This window comes from Mixophyes fleayi, chromosome 3 (genome assembly GCF_038048845.1).
Source record: "Mixophyes fleayi isolate aMixFle1 chromosome 3, aMixFle1.hap1, whole genome shotgun sequence".
In the NCBI taxonomy this organism is placed as follows: Eukaryota; Metazoa; Chordata; class Amphibia; order Anura; family Limnodynastidae; genus Mixophyes; species Mixophyes fleayi.
Genome location: NC_134404.1, coordinates 262,478,418 through 262,498,567, shown reverse-complemented (window position 1 = coordinate 262,498,567; position 20,150 = coordinate 262,478,418). Strand labels below are relative to the sequence as shown.

The 20,150-nt window shown below is 40.2% G+C and overlaps 1 protein-coding gene across 3 annotated transcripts in view; it reads right to left on the bottom strand.

The window, feature by feature from the left end:
- The window catches only part of AHCTF1 (AT-hook containing transcription factor 1), a 137,317-nt gene that overhangs the window by 36,072 nt on the left and 81,095 nt on the right, over nt 1-20,150 (bottom strand). For 2 of the 3 annotated variants that reach the window (XM_075203527.1, XM_075203528.1), the window contains exons 2-20: nt 19,546-19,674; nt 18,692-18,945; nt 17,985-18,165; nt 17,309-17,516; nt 16,053-16,166; nt 14,760-14,841; nt 14,530-14,680; nt 11,538-11,670; nt 11,251-11,429; nt 8,812-8,873; nt 8,091-8,219; nt 7,897-7,987; nt 7,686-7,775; nt 7,414-7,554; nt 6,906-7,010; nt 6,556-6,649; nt 6,254-6,374; nt 6,096-6,152; nt 5,638-5,784 (exon numbers count right to left, since the gene is read on the bottom strand). In XM_075203527.1, coding sequence (XP_075059628.1) covers nt 5,638-5,784; nt 6,096-6,152; nt 6,254-6,374; nt 6,556-6,649; nt 6,906-7,010; nt 7,414-7,554; nt 7,686-7,775; nt 7,897-7,987; nt 8,091-8,219; nt 8,812-8,873; nt 11,251-11,429; nt 11,538-11,670; nt 14,530-14,680; nt 14,760-14,841; nt 16,053-16,166; nt 17,309-17,516; nt 17,985-18,165; nt 18,692-18,945; nt 19,546-19,674 — 2,468 coding nt within the window. The remainder of the gene's footprint in view (nt 1-5,637; nt 5,785-6,095; nt 6,153-6,253; nt 6,375-6,555; nt 6,650-6,905; nt 7,011-7,413; nt 7,555-7,685; nt 7,776-7,896; nt 7,988-8,090; nt 8,220-8,811; nt 8,874-11,250; nt 11,430-11,537; nt 11,671-14,529; nt 14,681-14,759; nt 14,842-16,052; nt 16,167-17,308; nt 17,517-17,984; nt 18,166-18,691; nt 18,946-19,545; nt 19,675-20,150) is intronic. The other variant, XM_075203529.1, reaches the window with a different exon arrangement.

The following is a 20,150-nucleotide window of genomic DNA, read 5'->3' as shown; positions in this document are numbered from 1 at the left end:
GTATCCACAGAAGATTGTTGCACAAAGTGACACCAGAAAATTTGCTCCCAATTGATTTGCACCCTAAATGTGTAACAAGTTTACATGCAAGAAAAATGGGATTTTTATACTTACGTAACATCCGTTTCTCTTAATCCATTGGGGGACACCGGGACCTTGGAGTATAGAGTAGGGACAGGCGAACACTGGCATTTTAACTTTAGTTAAACAAAGCTCTGGCTCCTCCCCCTCTATACCCCACATCCTGATAGAGCCCAGTCTATGATTAACCAAGCCCACAGAAAGGGAGATCGAGAGAACAAACGTAACACATCATTCTCTTAACAACCAGACAACATGTCAAACAGAAGGAGAAACCAGAGTGTTAAGGGTGGGTGCCCGGTGTCCCCAATGGATTAAGAGAAACGGATTTTACATAAGTGTAAAAATCCCATTTTCTCCATCATCCTTGGGGGGACACTGGGACCCTGGGGACATCACAAAGCTGTCTCACGGGAGGGAACGCTCAGAAGAAACGGCACGAAGCACCTTTCTCCCAAAACTTGCATCCCATTAAATCTGTAAAACTTTGTGAAAGTGTGTACAGACGACCACGTGGCCGCTTTACACAATTGTTCACTGGAGGCACCATGGCGGGCCGCCCAGGAAGCACTTACAGATCTTGTAGAATGCGCCCGTAGATTATCTGGGACAGGCTCCCCAGGCCCACTGTAAGCCTGACTGATAACAGCCGTAATCCACCTAGCAATGGTCACTTTAGAAGCTGGCCAGCCTCTTAACGAATCAAAAGATCCTCAGTTTTGCGTAATTTTTGTGATCTTTTGACATAAATTCGCAAGGCACGAACAAAAATCAAGATAACGAATAGACTCATCGTTATCGGAAGATGAGGAATCAGATAGAGCCGGAATAACAATGTCCTGATTCAAATGAAACTTAGATACAACTTTAGGGAGGAAAGAGGGCTTTGTTCGAAGAACTGCCCTATCCTCATGAAAAACCAGCAGAGGAGGCTTGCAAGACAAAGCAGCAAAGCTCTGAAACTCTGCGTGCCGTAGAAATGGGCAAAAGAAAAACCGTTTTCAAAGTTAGAAATCTGAAATCCACCGTATTCAAGGGTTCAAATGGTGGATGCTTTAAAGCCCTCAACACCAAATTCAAATCCAAGGGACGGTACCTCCAAGGGACTTACACAGTCTCTACCGCGACTGCCCCGGGATCTCTTGCACGGGAACAGTAGCAGGGAACCTTGTGATTCAACCAAGATGCCATCATGTCGACAGCCTACTAACCCCATTTCACCATTAACTGTTGAAACACCTCCGGATGAAGGGACCATTCTCCCGGATGCAGAGTCTGCCTGCTTAGGAAGTCTGCTTCACAATTTTCTATTCCGGAAATGAAGATGGCCATGAGTGCCGAAACGTGAGCACTGAAAAATCCTGTGAGTCTCCCTCATGGCCAAGGGACTCTTGGTGCCGCCCTGATGATTGAGATATGCCACTGCTATGACATTGTCCAATTGAATCTTCACTGGCTTTCCCTGCAGCAAGTGTTGCGCACTCCACAGAGCATGAAACACTGCGCGTAGTTCTAAGACATTTATTTGGAAGCTTGGATTCCTATTGAGTCCAAGGCCCCTGAAACCGAGCATGAAGACAGATAGCCCCCAACCTCGAAGGCTGGCGTCTGTTATCAGAATCCAATTCCAAATTGAGCACAAGCGTCCACTGGTGAGATTCTGCTTGTGTAACCACCAGATCAGTGACTGACGCGTCTGCGGAGACAGGCGAAAAACCTGACTCGCCAGATTCCGATGGGATTTGTTCCATTGCGACAGAAGTTCCAATTGGAAATGTCGTGAATGGAACTGAGCAAACTGAATCGCTTCGAATGACGATACCATCTTGCCCAGAAGTCTCATTGCAAAATGAATGGAAGGTCTCCTTGCCACCAACAGGGATTTCACCATCCTCTGCAAGGCTAGGATCTTGTCCTGAGGAAAGAACACCCGTCTCAGACAGGTATCGAATAAGAGACCCAGAAAACACCATCCGCTGGGATGGGATCAACTTGGATTTTTTGAAGTTGATAATCCAACCGTGAGACTCCAGGGTCTGGATTACTACCTGAATATGCAACAGAAGCTTCTCTGAAGAATCTGCCTTTAAAAGTAGATCGTCCAGGTAAGGGATGATTGTAATCCCTTTGGCCCTTAGCAGAGCAGCAATAACCGCAATGATCTTGGTGATGATACGTGGAGCTGTGGCAAGACCGAACGGAAGAGCCTGAAATTGGAAGTGCTCTGATCGGACTGCAAACCTCAACAGGGACTGATGACCCTTCAAAATAGGCACATGGAGATATGCATCCTTGATGTCTAGAGCCACCATAAATTCTCCCTGTTCCATGCCGACAATGACCGAGCGTAAAGACTCCATCTTGAAGCTGGGCAATCTGACCTGTGCGTTCAAATCCTTTAGATTGAGAATTGGTCTGAAGGAGCCGTCTGGTTTTGTCACAAGAAAAAGATTGGAATAAAACCCCAAACCTTTTTGAGAATGAGGAACCGGAATAATCACTCCGGACGAAAGAAGGGATTGAATCGCTTCTTTTAAAGCCAATCGTTTTCTCGGACAAGACGGAAGCCCTGTGGAAAAGAACAGTCTGGGAGGAAGACCGAGCAGATCGATCTTGTAACCCTGGTTCACCACTCCCTGAATCCAGACATTTGTTGACTGACACCACCGATCCCTGAACTGCAGAAGACGGGCTCCTACCACAGACGACAGCAGAGGAGCAAAAAGCCCGTCATGCAGACTGTTTGTCTGAAGGTTCCGCAGCTGGACGTCGAGCAGACCAGGCCTGACGTCCCCGCTGCAAACCACCTCTAGGGGCGGATGACTGACCTCTAGAAGATTGGCATGAGGAATATTGTCCCCGAAATCTTCCTGCGGAACGAAAAGCCCAAAATCTGGACATCCTCTGCTTGGGAGCACTAACAGGGAGGAAAGTGCTCTTACCCCCTGTTGCTTGACAAATAATGGAGTCAAGCTGCGGTCCAAACAAAACACCTCCAGAAAAAGGAATGGACTCAAGAGCCTATTTAGACTCCACATCAGCCTCCCAGGACTTAAGCCAGAGAGTACGACGTGCTGAAACTGCCGAGGCAGAAACGCGCGCTCCAATCAGTCCCGCTTCCATAGCAGCCTCTCCTAAATAATCTGTTGTTCTCTGAATCTGCTTCACTAATGGACGCAGTTCAGAGGAAGGCCTGCCAACAAACCTTGAAGACGTTGTGTTTTGATCAGCGTTATACTGCTTTTGTTAACCCACGAAGATGCCAAAGCAGGCCTGAAAGAGGCACATGCTGCCACGAAAAATGAACTTAAGGACGGCCTTAACCTAATGGTCTGTACCATCCTTAAGAGTGGCTATGTTAGGAAAAGGAATAGTAGTTACCTTGGCTAACCTTGTAACTGCAGCATCCACACGTGGAAGCGTCTACCATTTAGCAAAAACTTCAGTAAGAAAAGGATAAACCGACTGCAGTCACCGAAATACTTGGAACTTGCTATCTGACAACAAATCTCACAATAAGGAAGAAGCGAGGAAAAAAGAATGAATTTATTTTTTTCCCCCCCGTGCAAAAAGGAGCCTGTGCAACATGAGGAACCTCTTACTTAGGAAAGTGAAGTACCTGACACACAGCTTGTATTAATTCCTCCACACTGTGGCGAACCGAAAGAATCTCCTTCACAACCGAAGGAGCATCCATGTCAGAATTCACCGCTAAATTACCTTCATTCTGGGAACTACAGTCAAATCTGGCTTATTTTCCTGAAGTTGTGGTGCCATCCTCTTACGCTTATGGGAGGAAGACGGTGCCGCAGATTGTAACATCCTCTCTAAGAGGAAGCTAAACCTTGACTTAGCGAACTAGAACCCATGTCAGTTGCTACAGTGCAAGCAGAAACAGAAGATGGAGCGACCACAGCCTGTAACAGCACCAACTGAGCAAGTTCAGCCACTGTATTGTAGAGAGACCGAACTCAGGCATGTGTTGCCATATGTAAAGCAGCAGCTGCTGTATTACATGGTATTCTCTTTGAAAGCTGGCAGGCTGCGCACAGAGCCTGCGCGCCTGACTGACCTGATGGTAACTTAACGTGTCAGACAGCCCAGGTGAAACTCAACATTGATGTTACACCAGCTTTACCACGCATGGTTTTTCCCCTTCTGACATGTTAACAGATGGGACAAAACACAAACAAAACAGTGTAATAAACAGTGTAAAAAACACAATATAAATAAAATGCAGCCCACAAAACTGAACAGAAAATTAGCCTGCAATACAGCCAACAAAGCCCCACAGAGTAAAAATAATAAACTTTTGAAAATAACAATCCCCCAACCTTTTTATCAGGACTCCGGAGACAGAAAAGGAGAGCTATAAAATGGCTGTTTATTCTGGTGTCTGCACACATAATAGTGAGAGACAACCATGGAGGAAGTGTAATAGATTCCCCCAGGGCCCAGCACTGAATTGGTAACATTCAACAATCCAGTGCCTAGCAGGGCTCACTATGTTAGTGACCCTTGCCTGACCCTGTCTCCTGAGCTAAAAATAGAATCTTTTTTTTCCCCCTCCATAGAATGACTGCTCCTAGTAAGAAGCAGCCTGCTCAGGGACACACTGTGATTTTCTACCCCTCTCTCTCAGCCTGTGCTGGGAGAGAGTTTCACTTACCTTCTGCCACCCCTCTTCACACAGTGTCTGCAGTCTGACCGTCAGATCAGAAGGACTGATAGAGCTTGCGGCGACTGTGCCCGGCTCCTAGGAGGGTATGAAAACGTTGGGAGAGGGAGGCTGGCAACAGAGGCATCTCTCACAGCACCTCCGATCCCCCCCCCCTCCATACAGCGCTTGCCACACGCTGCATACTGCAGATTCCTGACATAAAAAAATAAAAGTAACAGAAGGCGGCTGCAGACACCGGGCACTTAAACTAGACTGGGCTCTAGCAGGAGGTGGGGTATAGAGGGGGAGGAGACAGAGCTTTGTTTAACTAAAGTTAAAGTGCCAGTGTTCACCTGTCCCTACTCTATACCCCAAGGTCCCGGTGTCCCCCCAAGGATGATAGAGATGATATATGATGATATAGATATTACTGTGTATTCGTGCAAGTGTAAAATTGTGACCATGTGTGTACAATAAGCTCATGTCAATGTTTTAATTTTGAACAAAACAACAAAAAAAAAAAAAAAAAAAAAGTATTTCTGAGTTTGTATGTGTTTTGATGCATATATTATGCAATAAAACAAGATGTCCCGTGTGAAGCAATAATGTTGTACTGGGTCTGATGAGACAGTTTACATTTAATCCTGCTGTAACACTTTTAGGACACAGAAAAGAATTTTAAACTAGACATATTATAACCCAACAAGGAAAATACAACTAATAAAAGAGCAAACAAGAGTTGGTAATGAGCGGCATGTATAGTACAGCATAATTATTCTATTTTTAACAGATGCAATTCACAAGAACTCATGTTCTTAACAAGAAGACAGAGTTCCTAACCAAAAGTTAAAGTATCCTCATATTTACCCCACTGTTACCCGGTAAAGACAAAATACCTTGTAATCATTGTGATCCAGAAGCCAAAACCCTTGAATAAGCTTTACCAGTGCACAGGGAACAGAAAAAGCTGAAGGAAATGATTCTATGGAGGATTCAGGCTTGTCTGGAAAAGAATACATAATATCCAGCAAAAAATAGATGGTCTGTTAGGCAAAGGGTTAAGGTTTAACAAAGTATGGTCTGTTAAAATTACTTTTTACACAATATAAGTACCCTATAATGTGTAGCTTTGTTCCACTTAATTTAACAATCAGAATGCAGTGGATTTCCAAGCAAAATCCACTTCTATTATAAACGCTGTGTATAAGGTGGCTTGTTTTTCTATGTAAGCATGCCCCAACACTATTCGTGTATGCAGCTAAAATTAATTATGTTTTCCAATAGATATAAGTACTTGGACAAAGGAGCAAGTGAAAAGAGTTTATTTCCATTGTTAAAACCTAGAAAAGGATACAATTGCATGTTTGCTCATTTCATCTGCATTTTCTAGTAGGTACAAATCAAGTAGCCCCTGCAACATAAACAGAAGTTGTTTATCAATTAATCACAGGTTAATTAATAGGCAGATAAAATAAAAAACAAACACGAATAAACTTAAAGGGAACCGCTTACATGTAAGTTAGCAGGTGGATATTTGCCTGTGCCTCCCTCATCTCTTCTCCATAAATTCTCAATTTTAGCTCCAAATTGACAAATCATACTGTCAATCATCAATGAACTGTGCCATTTTCCACTACATTACCAAAAAAAAGTAAAAACAATGCAATTATAAATGCCAAACAAAAAACAGCAAATTCAAAAAGGTTACTGAAAGTGGTAAACTTTTGAGTGTTAGAACAACCCCCCACCTCATTCATACATGCTTCTTAATATCACTAAAATTAGAAAATGTGACTTAGCAATATTTTGTGTACCCAGACAAATGTTCCAGCTTTTTCCGCCTTTCTGTGTAATAGCGCTGCAATAGCTCGTGATTGTAGTATAGTCCGGTCAACTGAAGGGCTTCATCTGAAAGAACATAGTTGGGAAAAGCCAAAATACAAACATTATATACAACACATATTACATACATACGATGGATAGAAATACACACACTAGAGCGAAAGACCAAAATACTATGGCCTTCAACAGGTTTTTACATACATGGGATATAAGCAGCCACTTAACATGCCACTGAAAAGGCCTACATTGGCAGTACTGCCATTATTGGTGTTAACAGTACACAGAATGTACACAAAATTACAAATTATTTCTAATTCCTTACCAGAGTTATCTGGTAAAAGACCACAACGACAAAACCAGAGCACAACAGAGGCATATAGATTCAACAGACTGGTCACAGTCTGTTTGTTGGTTAGATCTGTTAATCCTGTAAACAAAATGACAAAATTTAAACAAACAACTTTTAAACAACTGTTTAGTTTGTTTACATCTAGAACTTCTTTAGGATAATTAAATGGGACACGGCTTAAAGTGCTCATATTGCCAACAAACTAGATTTGTTATAAATATTTGAGGAACACGTGAGAAGCTGGTCTGCTACATTCTCATAAACATTGGTTGAGTCACAAAATAGCCGCCTCCACTGTTTGTACCTCATTAATCAAATGCATCTTGTGCAGGCTACAGAAATCCAGTAAACCTGTACACTGATGGTCATGATTTACTAGAGTACAACCCTTTCATTCTTTGGCACGAAGCTTTACCTCACTCATGATCCTGTGTCTTATGTCAAATAAACCAAAAGGTGACAGATGGTAGCAGTTATGTACCTCGTTCAGTGAGCTCCTGGGCCTCTGTTAAAAAACAGTTCAAGACAGCATTCAGGTTACTGAGGCGCAGCTGACAGTGCTGTAGAGACTGCAGTGTTTGTGGGTCAATAAAGTTACATGATCCATCAAACAAAGGTATACCTGCAGAACAAAAACAATTTGTTATATGTTGGTAAATGTGAATCCAATCAAATACGACGTCCGTTTATTTGCAGGCAAAAGTTCACTAAAATGTCTTTGGTTGCATAAAATAAAATTATATGATTACTTACACAGATTATCAAAATCTTGTTTTGTATGAACCACTTTGTTCCATGTCCACTCAAGAACAAAACGCAGGCTATCAGCAGATCTTGGTAGCTCTATTAAAATAAGAAGAAATAAAAATAATGATATGTAGATACACAAGGAAATATAAATAGACACATTTTATTTTACACTGGGGGGGGGGGGGGGGGGGGGAGGGTGATATTAAACTCTTACCTCCTGTAGTCCATTCCTTGATGCAACTTGTCAAAAGGCTAATGGAACTTGTTTCAACAGCAGTTGACAACACAGCATGTAACTGTTCCTCCTAGACATTAAAAATATGTTTTTTACCTTTTAACAAGAAGTAGTTCTGACAGCTCTGAAGATGCAAATATACAAAAAGGGGTGAAATCAATAAATCTGCTTACTTGACTCAAGCTTGAGGGCTGAATATCAGAAAGTCTTGGTGAGAGCAGACCTGCTACTAAACATCTGTTATAGCCATCATGAATGGTTTCATTTAATGATGATCCAGAATTCTTTAAAAAGTTCACGGTCTTTAAAAAGAAAAAGAAAAAAGAAGCTCTTAGAAGCAGATTCAATTAGCCATGAGGGGACACGATACGTCTCTAAAACATTGCGTCCAAATGAAATAAATTGTCAACTCATTTGGACTTGCATCTAAATGATACGCGGGGGAATTAGCAGAGATTTCTGTACCGTATTAGCTGGCAACGTACCAATGAATATACCCCATAGTGGTCTGTCAATTTTGTCTCTTTATTTTTCCTCTTCATTTATGCAATGCATAATAAACCAGTAATAGATTTTCAATAGTCTACCGAGTTATAGATTTTGGCTTGTTTTCATAAGATAAATGGGATTTATTTGGAATGAATAGGGACAAAAGGAATATAGATATAGTACCTCTAAATGTAACCTTTATAGCAGGCCTGTCCAACCTGCGGCCCTCCAGATGTTGTGAAACTACAAGCCCCAGCATGCTTTGCCAGTAGACAACCTGTTGATAGCTGGAAGGGCATGCTGGGACTTGTAGTTTCACAACATCTGGAGGGCCACAGGTTGGACAGGCCTGCTTTATAGGGACGCTAAATGAGGTTTACTTATGTGCACCTATATGCAACTTACCTCTTTTTGAAAACCAGTGCAAGTGATGTGAATGATTCCAGAACCCAGCAAACATACTGCATCTTGAAATTGAGAAAGGATGGTAAACATAATTACAGTAACAAAATATATAATTTTGTTAATATGCTCCTCTTAAAAAGAGGAACAGGAATAAAGTACTCCAGAAAGTTCATATACATACATACATAATTACTAACTCCTTTTACACATTTCATGTTTCTAATGAAATTATTGATGAATGCATACAAATGTTCCTGATAGAAGAGCTCTCCTACTACCCATGAAGATGTTATTTAAGTTACAATATCATGGGCTCTTCAATATAAACCCATTGCGTACTGCACTGTGCCTGCATTCACCAGCAACAACGTCATTATTTTAGTTAGCCCGTTTAAACACAGACACATGCTGTCTTGGGGCACACTGCACCAAAGGGTATAAAAGGCTCATTCTAGGACTTTGGCACTTTAAAATAAATAAAACAATCTTTAAACACATCTTAGCTCCTCCCCCTCTACAGCCCCATCTTGCAGGGAACCCAGTTTTCCGAGTAACCAAATACCATAGTTGTTGGAAATTACGTCTTGCACCAAGAAAAGTAATCCATAATAATTCTTAGCAGAGACAGGAAGACACCATGCTGGACCCACAGATATCTTCAAAATGTCTGTGTACTACGACAGCCTTGGCCAATTGGGTGGTACAACCAGCACCCGGACTTCTGTAATTATTTGAGAATACCCGGAAGCAAAGCCACAGGAAGAAACAGATAAATCAGGTGAAAGTCCCACAGAACAGAGGTGTTGATGAGGACGCCTGTGGATCCCTGGTAATTGAGCAGAGCTGCTCCACCTTGTGGCTTAACCATGATACCAGCAAGTCTATATCAGATTGTCCCCCATCTCTCCACAATTTGTTGGAAGTTGCATGGGTGAGGTGATTACTCTCCTGGATATAGGACAAAACTTCTTAGATAATCAGCCTCCCAATTTTCCACTCCTGGAAGAAACATGGCCGATATTGTTGGAACATTCGGTTCTGCCCACTGCATGATCCTGCTGGCTTCTTTGATCAAAAGGGAGCTTTTTGAGCCTCTGTACACCACTGCTGTGTCACTGTCTCACTGAACGTGCCCTTAATTCAAGAACACTGGTCAGAAGCTTGGCTTTTCCTGAGGACCACAGACCCTGAAACTGACAATGAAGGATGACGGATTTCCCCGTCCTGGAGGCTGGCATCAAGTTACATAATTGTCCAATGCCAATTGGTAAAGGGACAGTCTCTGTTGAGGTCGTCATCCCTAAACAATCAGAGGAACTACTGATGCGTTCTTGGAGACAGTGATATGTTTTCTGTTCGGATCAACATGCCACTTGTCCCATTCCAAAAGGAGTTTGATTTGGAAATTACACCGCTTTAAATGTCAAAACCCTAGGACTTTCATACAGGACAGAACTGTGGGGCCTGCGAGCTAATAGACACATTACAAGTCTGTGTAATGCATGCATTTTGTCCCCTGGAATCACGTGTCAAACAGTTCACGTGTCAAACTATCACGTGTCAAACTATCACGTGTCAAACAGTTGTAGAAAAACAAGTCTTCTAGTATGAACCAGATTAGATTTTGGATAAGGTTTCCAATGTACACGCTGTGTTTAAAAAATAACGCAAACTCAGAGACTCTGCTTGGATCAAAAGATTGTCCAGATAAGAGATAATCACCACCGTCTATGGACCTCAGAATCACAGCCATAGTCTTTGCTACCATAAAGGAGCTGTTACTAACCCGAACAAACAGACCACAATTGGAAATCTTGGTACCAAACCGCAAATAGAAGAGGTATTGATGACCCTCCCATATTGAAACATGCAAATACACATCCTTGACATCCATAGTAACCAAGAACACATCCCATTGCCGACCTGAACTTTTAATCTTCAACCTGTCAACCCCAATATAAGATTCAAGGGTCTTGTGGATTAAAAGCAGTTGTTTTTTTTATTTTTTTTTTAACCAATAACAACAGGTTTGAAACAAAAACCCTGGGCCCCCTCTGTTGTGCTAGCACTGTGGTTATTAAACTAGCTACGAGTTGAATATTAATGGCTTCCAGCAAAACCTGGTACTTCACCCAATGTTTTGAGATTTTAAAGTGCCAAAATCGTAGAAGGAGCCTTTTCTTATCCCATGGTGCAGTCCCGTCCCCCCTCAATGGATGAATGGGAACACATCAACATTACACGTTTACAGAGTGCAAACTATAGAGTGATACCATATGTAAAAAACAACAAATTTAATTTTCACATTCATTCAACCAGTTTTATATTTTGGAATACACTCAAATTGACTTACTGTTTTGACACATGCACTGTAAAAAGTCAAATAATTCCATTTATAAATAAGCAAATGCAAAATCTGTATGCAAACTGGATAAATACCAAAACTGTAGGTGCTTGGGTCGTAGAATTGCTCTGGCGGTGGATAGGAAGGTAGAACTCTTCTGCTGAGACTACGTTCGCGTACAAGAATGTCAAATATACTATCTTCAGCCATATTCACCAAAGCTTCAAGTGTCCAAAATCCAAAATAAGAGCAGTTTCCAAGAAACTGACCAGGCCTAGAATAAATAAAAAATTGATAATGAGTAAGGTAGAGGACCCCAACAAAAAATACTCTCTCTTACAAGACTTTCAAATACTATAAGCGATTCAAACTGCATATTTACCTTAAGGAATCTGGCATTTGGGCTTGATACCAACGGTTTATATCAAACACTCCCATATAAATGGAAGGCTTAGCCTGTCCGTAAGTATTCACTTGCCAAGTGAAAATCGATACGCTGGTATCAGGAGATGTGACTAAAAGAAAAATATGTACTATTAAAACATGTTGAGATATGTAATAACTATTTCATAACCTTATGTCCCCATTTCTCTTGTAGAGGCCAATACCAAACCACTGACTGCAAGGAAACAATTTAACAGGTCTACAGACTTGTGTTTCAAATCCATTGTAAACATTGTATTTAAACATTGGCTTTATGAACATATCTTTCCATCACACAGACCAAACCAGACATATCACTGGTAAATTGACATTTAAACATCAAAACATTTGTACAATATTTTCCAAATAGCACTTTCGACCATGGTCTCATTGGAGGTACTTTGAATACGTCAGAGGCTAGTATAGAATGCAGAACAAGTGTCTAGCACATTTGCATACAGGGCTCTCTTAAAAAAAAAAAAAAAAAAAAAAAAAAAAAAGAGGTTTAATTTTTCTGTACACTTCGTGCATGGTGCAAGCCTTGTGGCTCAAGAGATGGAAAGGAACAGGTTAGCTATAAGAAATAAAGCAGCTTTAACTAGAATTAGGAGTGCAGGTTATGAGAATTAGTAGCCCTAGAAACCAATGTAGTTGAATAAGCAACCAATACACAATCACTAGTTCAGCAAATTTGTTTTTATGGCAATGGTTCTGGACACATTATGTTCCTTTATCAATTTTTTTCTTTACAGACTCCAGGCCTCCTCTGATGAAGCACATAAAGATTACTGTATTTGGTACCTTTGCCCATTAAAAAATGAATTGGGGTAAACCTCATATTACAAATAGTATCTCACCTCAAAAGAAAAATTATGTTGCAGTTCCTACAGTGTACCCAAATTACAAAGGTATAAAGAACGAACAGAAATCATTCACTTCAAATGAAATGCTTGGCCATCAAAAATAATTTTTTATATCAAAGTTTATGTTTAAACAGCTTTCACATGCATGACTCCTGCAATTAAGTTTCCACAAACCTAGCTGCTGCTTAGAATTAAAAAAAAACAAAAAAACTAGGAATAGGTATTTTAAGAAAACCTTACTGAAGTCTGAGCTCCACCCCTCAATATTCCCTAGACAGGAGCAAGTCAGTTTTCTCCAAGAGTCTCAGGAGCAGCCTAGTGTCACGTCAATCAACTATTTAACTATAATTTAATAAATTTATCCTGCTGCTGTCCTTTGGGTCAGCCTTCAGAGAGGGAACTCAGTCATTAGCTTTGCAGGTAGAGACGCAAGCACCTGCTGCCAATACATCAGACAGTTTTTATGCAGAAAGCTGCGATAGTTAACAGTTCCACTCCTCTCTCTCCCCATACTGGAGAAAGAGAGCAGCGGTGAGTTTGCAAATATTGGTGCACAGCCTACCATACCAGTGTAGGGGCCAGGCAAGGGGCTAGGATTACACCATCGCTAGGCACTGACTGTGTAAGGCAGCTGTTCATTTAACAGTGACAGCCTATTCAGTGCTGGGCTAGAAGGGGAAGAGGATATTACTTGTCAATATTTGAATTCCCCTTCCTGTCTGGCTTTTCCTCTCACAGGAAAAGACAACCACAGCAACAAGTGTGCTGTTTTAGTGTGTGTGCTGTAGATCACAGTCCGCCTAGTGATTGTGTTCTTCACCCATCCACTTTATTTTGTCCTTTTCTGTAACGTCAGGCAAAATAAGTAGTGCCAAAGCCTTTTCTGTTGGGGTGATCTTTTGTGACATTTTTTACATGTTCTAAATGTCACGCCAAATTACATAGTGAACAGTCTAGGACAGCTGCCCTTTGTGAAGCAGAGGCCCATACACGTTTGCTGGCAGGCGGTAGCACCAACTTGGCAGAAGCAGTCTAGTCAAAGTCAATAGCTCGATCAGCTTGTGAATCATCTTATGGTGTCAGGTGAGAAGAATATTCCCTTAAACTATCCTCTCAATTGTTTCAGAACAGAGCCAGGGTTGGTGGGGACATTTGGCAAGTCTTTCAGTCCTATCGCCACAGTAGAACCCCCTTAGACTCAGAGTCTGGCCAAGTCGATTCATGGTTTGGCTATCAAAAGAGGAGGAAACTCATGCTTCCTCCTTTTCCGATAGACCAGGAAAGCGCCATTCCTCTGCTCCAATCATGGGAAGATTCGTAGTCTGATCTTCCTCTCCGGAGGCTGGCTAGTTAGTAGACAATTCAGATATAGAGGAAGCTTTGTATTTGGATGAGGATTCCTCAAAAACAGATGGAATTATTGTTCCATGAAAGTGCAGGTTTTAGCTCTATCATTCTTTCAGAGAAGACTGGCGCTAGTCCAGGAAGAGGAAACCCCACCTTTTTTTCCCCCCTCTTCCATGGCGAGAAGACTGAGATTGGATCTCTGTTTTTCTATAAAAAAACATTCATCTGCTATTAGTCAAACAGGGCTTACTGTAAATTTAATAAACTGCGCCACTCTATACAACTAAAATGAACCAAAAGTGCTCACTGTTCTATCACACATGACAGAAGACACAGCTTTGGACAATATTTGAAAAAGGTCACGATAAAAGGACATTTGATGTGATATCTCCGGCAATGCCACCATACATGCAAATGTCCGTTACAAAAAAAAAAAAAAAAGTAAACTGGAGACTGAAATTCTGTAATCTAAGCTATTATGTTGAATAATGCAATATAGAGCAGCTTTGATCTAATCTACCAAACTTTTTAGACACTAATGAACATATGATTTAATGAAATGCAATAGGTTTTTAAGCAACCTGGTCAGACATTTTTTACTTTAAAACATATTGTAGTGTTCTGGATGTAGAGGGTTGTATATGTTTAGAGCTGGAAAATGTGTCATGTGGTTGCCTTGCATTTTTTAAGAACATATTGTAACTGGATTACCACCAAAGTGCTAATGGGTAGAGAACAAACCTTCATGGAGTCCATCATCTCTTTCGCTATGAGCACGAAATTTTTCTATGGTCTGCCAAGCCAGCAATTTGGTACTGTATGTTTGTCCTCTCAAACACATGACATTAGCTGAAAGATCCAGGCTGTATCTTTCCTCACAATATTCCAGGTTCTGTAAAATAGAACAAAATGTCAAAACTATGGCTAGTTGGTAAGGCTGCAGTTTCAGCCGTAGTACACAACAATCTTACCTCATAGATTGTTTGTCCTGATGGTAAGCATTTTTTGTCACCAAAAGCCAACTGTAGCATATGCAAGCTTACATCTTGACCGCTATAATAGAAAATAGACAGAGAACATAAGTATGTTTTAAGATACTTTATGGCAATTTTGGTACTGGCTAGTATATAACATACACCTGTGAGTGCAAACCTGGACTATTCTGAAAAGTTTGTTTTGTGTGTAAATTATGAAGCATGCAGTCATAAAGGGATTTTAATATGGTAAAATGAGCCTTATCGTTACCACGAACAGGCTTTGCCGCAACATTGTAGGCATGACTAAACACCAAAACGATCTATCTGGATACAGACTGCTTAGACATCAGTCAACCTCTTTTAGGGGCATCATAGAGGACCAGAAGATCATTCATCATCCTACAGTCTAGTATTCCTCTAACATATCTGTAATGCCCTGAAAATATCCAGTAACTAAAGGCAAAACCAAAATTACAATTTCCTGATTTGTGAGAAATTTAGAGATAACCATAAGCTGAAATAAAGAATTCCTAAAGAGAAAGGCCCTATCCTCATGAAAAACCAAATACGGTTATTTACAATACAGCATCCTGCATCTAACTCCCTTCAGGTTGTTGAAATGGACCAAAAGGAAAAAAGAGTCTTCCATGTGAGAAAACGGAGATCCCCCGAGTCCAGTGGTTCAAGAGGAGCTTCCCACTAAATTTAAGTCCAAAGAGACTAAATGACTGAATGGTGGTCTCAAATGCATCACTCTTTCAAAAAGTTCATATAAATTAAAGGTTGTACCTCTGGTAAGAACGATAACCTCTTCTGAAAGAAAGACAGTAAGATCTGGAGGAATAACCACTCAGTAAAACAAACCCACAGATACCAAAGGGTACTTTACAGATGGAAGGACAGAGAATGGGAGTGCTAGAGCTCTAAAATGGCTGCTGTTCTGGGGTCACGAGGAGTAAAAGACCACCAGGGAGGAAGCGTGGGGAAGGAATGAGCACCTCCTGCCAGGGCGCAGCACTGGATTAGTAGCTGTCCAGAAGGACAGCACCCTCCACCAATCCAGAGCAGAGGCTTACATAAAAAAAAAAAATTAATAAGCCCCGCCTGACCAAGCTCCCTAAGTATCCTAATTGCTGCCTTCTCTACAGAGATAGACTCTCACACACTATTACGCGAATTAGAATCAGATTAGGAATCATTAAGTCATTGGTTATTAGTCATTAAGGCTATTGGTATCCAAACATTTTTTGCAATACACAGTTTTAGAAATTATTTTAGAAGAGATACCTTTCACTGGTTTGTACTGCCCAAAGGTAGCAGCAATTTCGAGGGTCATTCTCAGGTTCTTGAAAAGTAACAGCAAACACAGGAACTCTACCCCCTTCAACCTGAACATGGTATCTAGCACAAATAAAATAGTAATTTTAACGAGCATTGACAAACACAGACCTTTTGATTGAGATTAGCATTTTGCAAAAGTAGCAAAAAAATTTACAAATATGGACAATCAAAAATAAGCAATGAAAGTGTCATAGCAAAAAAGTAAACAGAATATAAGTATTCAAATATATGTAACATCTAAAATTAATACTTTAACTATAGTAACTGCCAAGAGCAATTATGAATGCATAGTTTTTCAATGCTTTATCTTCCTTTTAGCTGAAGCGTCACTTTTTAAATTCTGAATGGGAAAAGGCAGGGTATTGTATATCATATTGCAGTCACCAGTTTACCTGTTTTAATGTTTGGGTTATTGTTTAAACTTAATAGCAGATACAGTCTGATGAAAAAGGTGCAGGAAACATTCAACTGGGTATAAAAAAATAAAATAAAAAAAGACTGAGTTGGTGGCCTGGTGCCCTGTGTGGCTCCCCATGCCCTGGCAGCAGGGTATAACAAACAGCTCCAGAGAGACAAAGGTCTGTGTATTTGTTGGGGGAGCTATGGAATCAACATCGGCTCCGTCACATGGCCAGTGGCAATTTCCAGTCATACATGAAACAAGGTGGGGTTCAGCGAATACTAATCAAGTCCACCTCCTACAACATGTCACCAAGACCTTCAAACAGTATACTTTTGGTATCTTCCACCCCTCACCAATCTTATGAGAAGTCAAGAGGTGCCAGGGGCAACTTAAGAAAATTTTCAGTGGTTGTACTACTTCAGGAAACGAAAAGACAAGTTAGAAAAGGGTGGGGTTAATTTTCTTGCAAAGGCTGAAGAAAGTGGTGTGAGGGAGGTCGAAGTGTGAACCACTTGTGAAAACGTCAGGTCTAGTTTAAATATAGGATGTGAACATTTAAATTGTTCACCTAATGAAGCAGAACAAGAGAATACCACTATTTATGGGCAATGCCAAACTACAAGCAAGACTGAATTTGTAAAACGAAATGCTTTGTGCTTCTTACCAATTAAAATAACTTTGTTTTAAAATGTCATGAACAGTTCTATACAGAATCAGTCATACTATTATCAGACCAATCTAATCTTAAACACTAAAGAATCACATACAAATGTAAGAATGACAGAAAAAGATTACTTACTCTCGTCTTAATGTTTTCATGTTCCAGAGGGAGAGATATCCATCGCCAAAGCCAACAGCCAGCTGGTTAGTTCGGCTTATATAGCAGAGTGCTGATACTGTGGTCCCAGATGGTGCTAATAACTGAAGACACAAATGTCGCCCCTCTCTATTGGCGACTTCCCTGAGTTTGGGGATTTCAGCTGGTATCCCACTAATCACTTCTAGATCTACAAATTAATAAAGTAACAACTGTCAACGATGGAAGTTCTAAAAGTATGCAACAATGTTCTCACAACAATAATTATTAAATCCTACATAGTTTTCCTACATTTTACAATACTATAATAATTTATTTTTTTGACACTACTGAATTCTTTCCAGAACCCTTTGGCAAGATAGCTTAAAAGAAATATACAGCTTCAGCTGCATTATCTGTCTTTAGTCTGTCATTTAAAAAATTGGTTACTGCCCTTAATGGGTTAATATATTTGTAACCACTATTTTTATTTTTCTCTTATTTAAAAGGCTTACTTAAATTTGCTTTATTCAGAAGATCGTAAATCATAAAATAAAAACTACAATCTACATTCACTATTCAAATTGCTAATGAGAATCAACCATCTTCAGACAAATGTTATGCGATATATTTTTAATTTATTTGTAAGCAACTTGACAAAAAAAAAAAAAATATATACCTGATGCATCCAGTTCATCCTGATTGCTTGATACATCATCTAAACACAAGTCAATAAGAAGAACATGGCCAACATCTGTAACCACTGCTGCAACACCAAAGAACCACCTCAAACTCTGGTGTAAGTGCTGAGTGTGCGCACTGGCCCCTCCATGATTTACTATAGGCTCAACAGCTGTTACCTGAATGCAAGAGAAAGTTAAGGTGGAGGAAATAAAACAATATAAAAAAAAAAAATACAATTCCCATTTCTTGTGTGGTGACGCAATCAAAGGTCAGATCATGTCAATGATATCGCTTCCTACTTCCTAAAGGAGGCTTAATCCCCCATAATAAGCAGCCTGCAAAGGTCAGCATCTACCATATACAAATGAAGTAGAGGGAAAAAAGTGAACAGAAGAAAAATTTGGTCAGTCTGGTTCATTGTCTGTTGCATTTATGGAGGGGGGGGGGGGGGATTCAATGCAGTGTGAGGTTCCTTTGTGAGCCTCGTACAATATGTGGCTGTACCTAAAACAGAGGGGAAACCTGCTTGTTTCAGCCGCAAACAACCAACAGTGACAGCAAGTAATGAAAATGACTCAACTGAATAAGAGATCACAAATATATTGTATACTTCCTTATATTTCCAAAAAAACTCATTTATAAAGGAGAACACTTTAAAAACACTGTCCGTTCCAAAAATGGAAGGGAGTAAAATGACCTTACCGATCCAGGAACCACAACTGATTTAACAACTCTGGATATCCCCACATCGTACAAGCAGAGAACACTGCCTTCTGCTTCCACAAGACCCACAAGTAGTCCAATTTTTCGCTGCCAAGAAAACTCTTTTACAGCCACAACACTAGGCGATCGTTCAGTTATCCCGCTAAAACGATAGGCAGAAAGCCTTTGACCCGTTTTAGAGTTAGTTACTTCCAATTGGGGCCCACAAGCCAACCATGCAAGTCCAGATTTCCCTTTAAAGAAAGAAACAAAAAAAAAAGTTAAGCAGTTTAAAGAATTTTTACATCACTGATGAAACGCCACACATTAAAAATGTATTCTTAATAAATACCGCAAGAACAAATATTTCTAATATACAAATAAACAAGCTGTGCTCACACCAACAAACTCCAGGGAGGCTTGTCAGTGACAATGGCAAATGCAGAGGAGGGTTCGACTCTGGCAGGGACCAATTATATAGAGACTACTTATTACCAGATGAATGTAAATTAAAAAATATATTATAACAATCTAAACTTTAAAATGTTATAAAGCCATCTGCCTTGTGTTCTACTACAGTATATATGTTTAATATGTGGTTTTTTTTATTCACATTGCCTCCTTGTAGAGAGCAAACTATTCTGTAACTGGCAGTATGGTCAAATTACTTTAGAAACACAATAGTTAAAAAGGTAGTAGTCACTTTGTTGCACTACATCTCAAGGCATCTTATGAAAATATACAGAATGACCATGAAGTGACCCTGATCTGAGAGCTGACAAACATGAAAGACTATTTTATCTAGAATTTAAAAAACAAAAAAACAAAACTCCCAACAATCTGACTGAACTTACCAGAGGCAAACTTTGCACATAAGACAGAATCTAAGTTTATTTCATCCTCATGAAGAGCTTTTACTGTTGCCTGAGGAAACTGCAGTAAGGTACTGGTTACTTTTGCATCTAAATTTTGCATGTTTCTGCCTAGATAAATAAACAAATATATTTATTAACACCTGATAATTTGAGCACAAAGCACAAAGAACAGACAAGAATAATCACCAACTGTAATAACACTTGTGAGTGTCACTGACTGATTAAATCATTGTGAAAATATAAAAAAAAAAAAAAGCACATAAAAAGGAGTTAAACTCACCTTATAAATATAACCCAAATTCTACTGAATCTTATAGTTTCATAGATTTATCAAATAGACTGCACCATACACATGAGGTTTATTGCTGCCCATTATAAATTACCTCCAAAGCAATCAACTGGAAATGTAATAAGGATCACAGCGTGTAAGGCTGGGTACACACTGGTGTTTTTTTCAGCCAATTATCGGGTCAATCACCCGATAAACGACTGTTCGGCCAGATATCGCTTCAGTGTGTATGCTTAAATGCTGAACGACAGTCGTCCCACGTGTCCGATTGTCGTGTCATTTAGTTGGTCGGCGT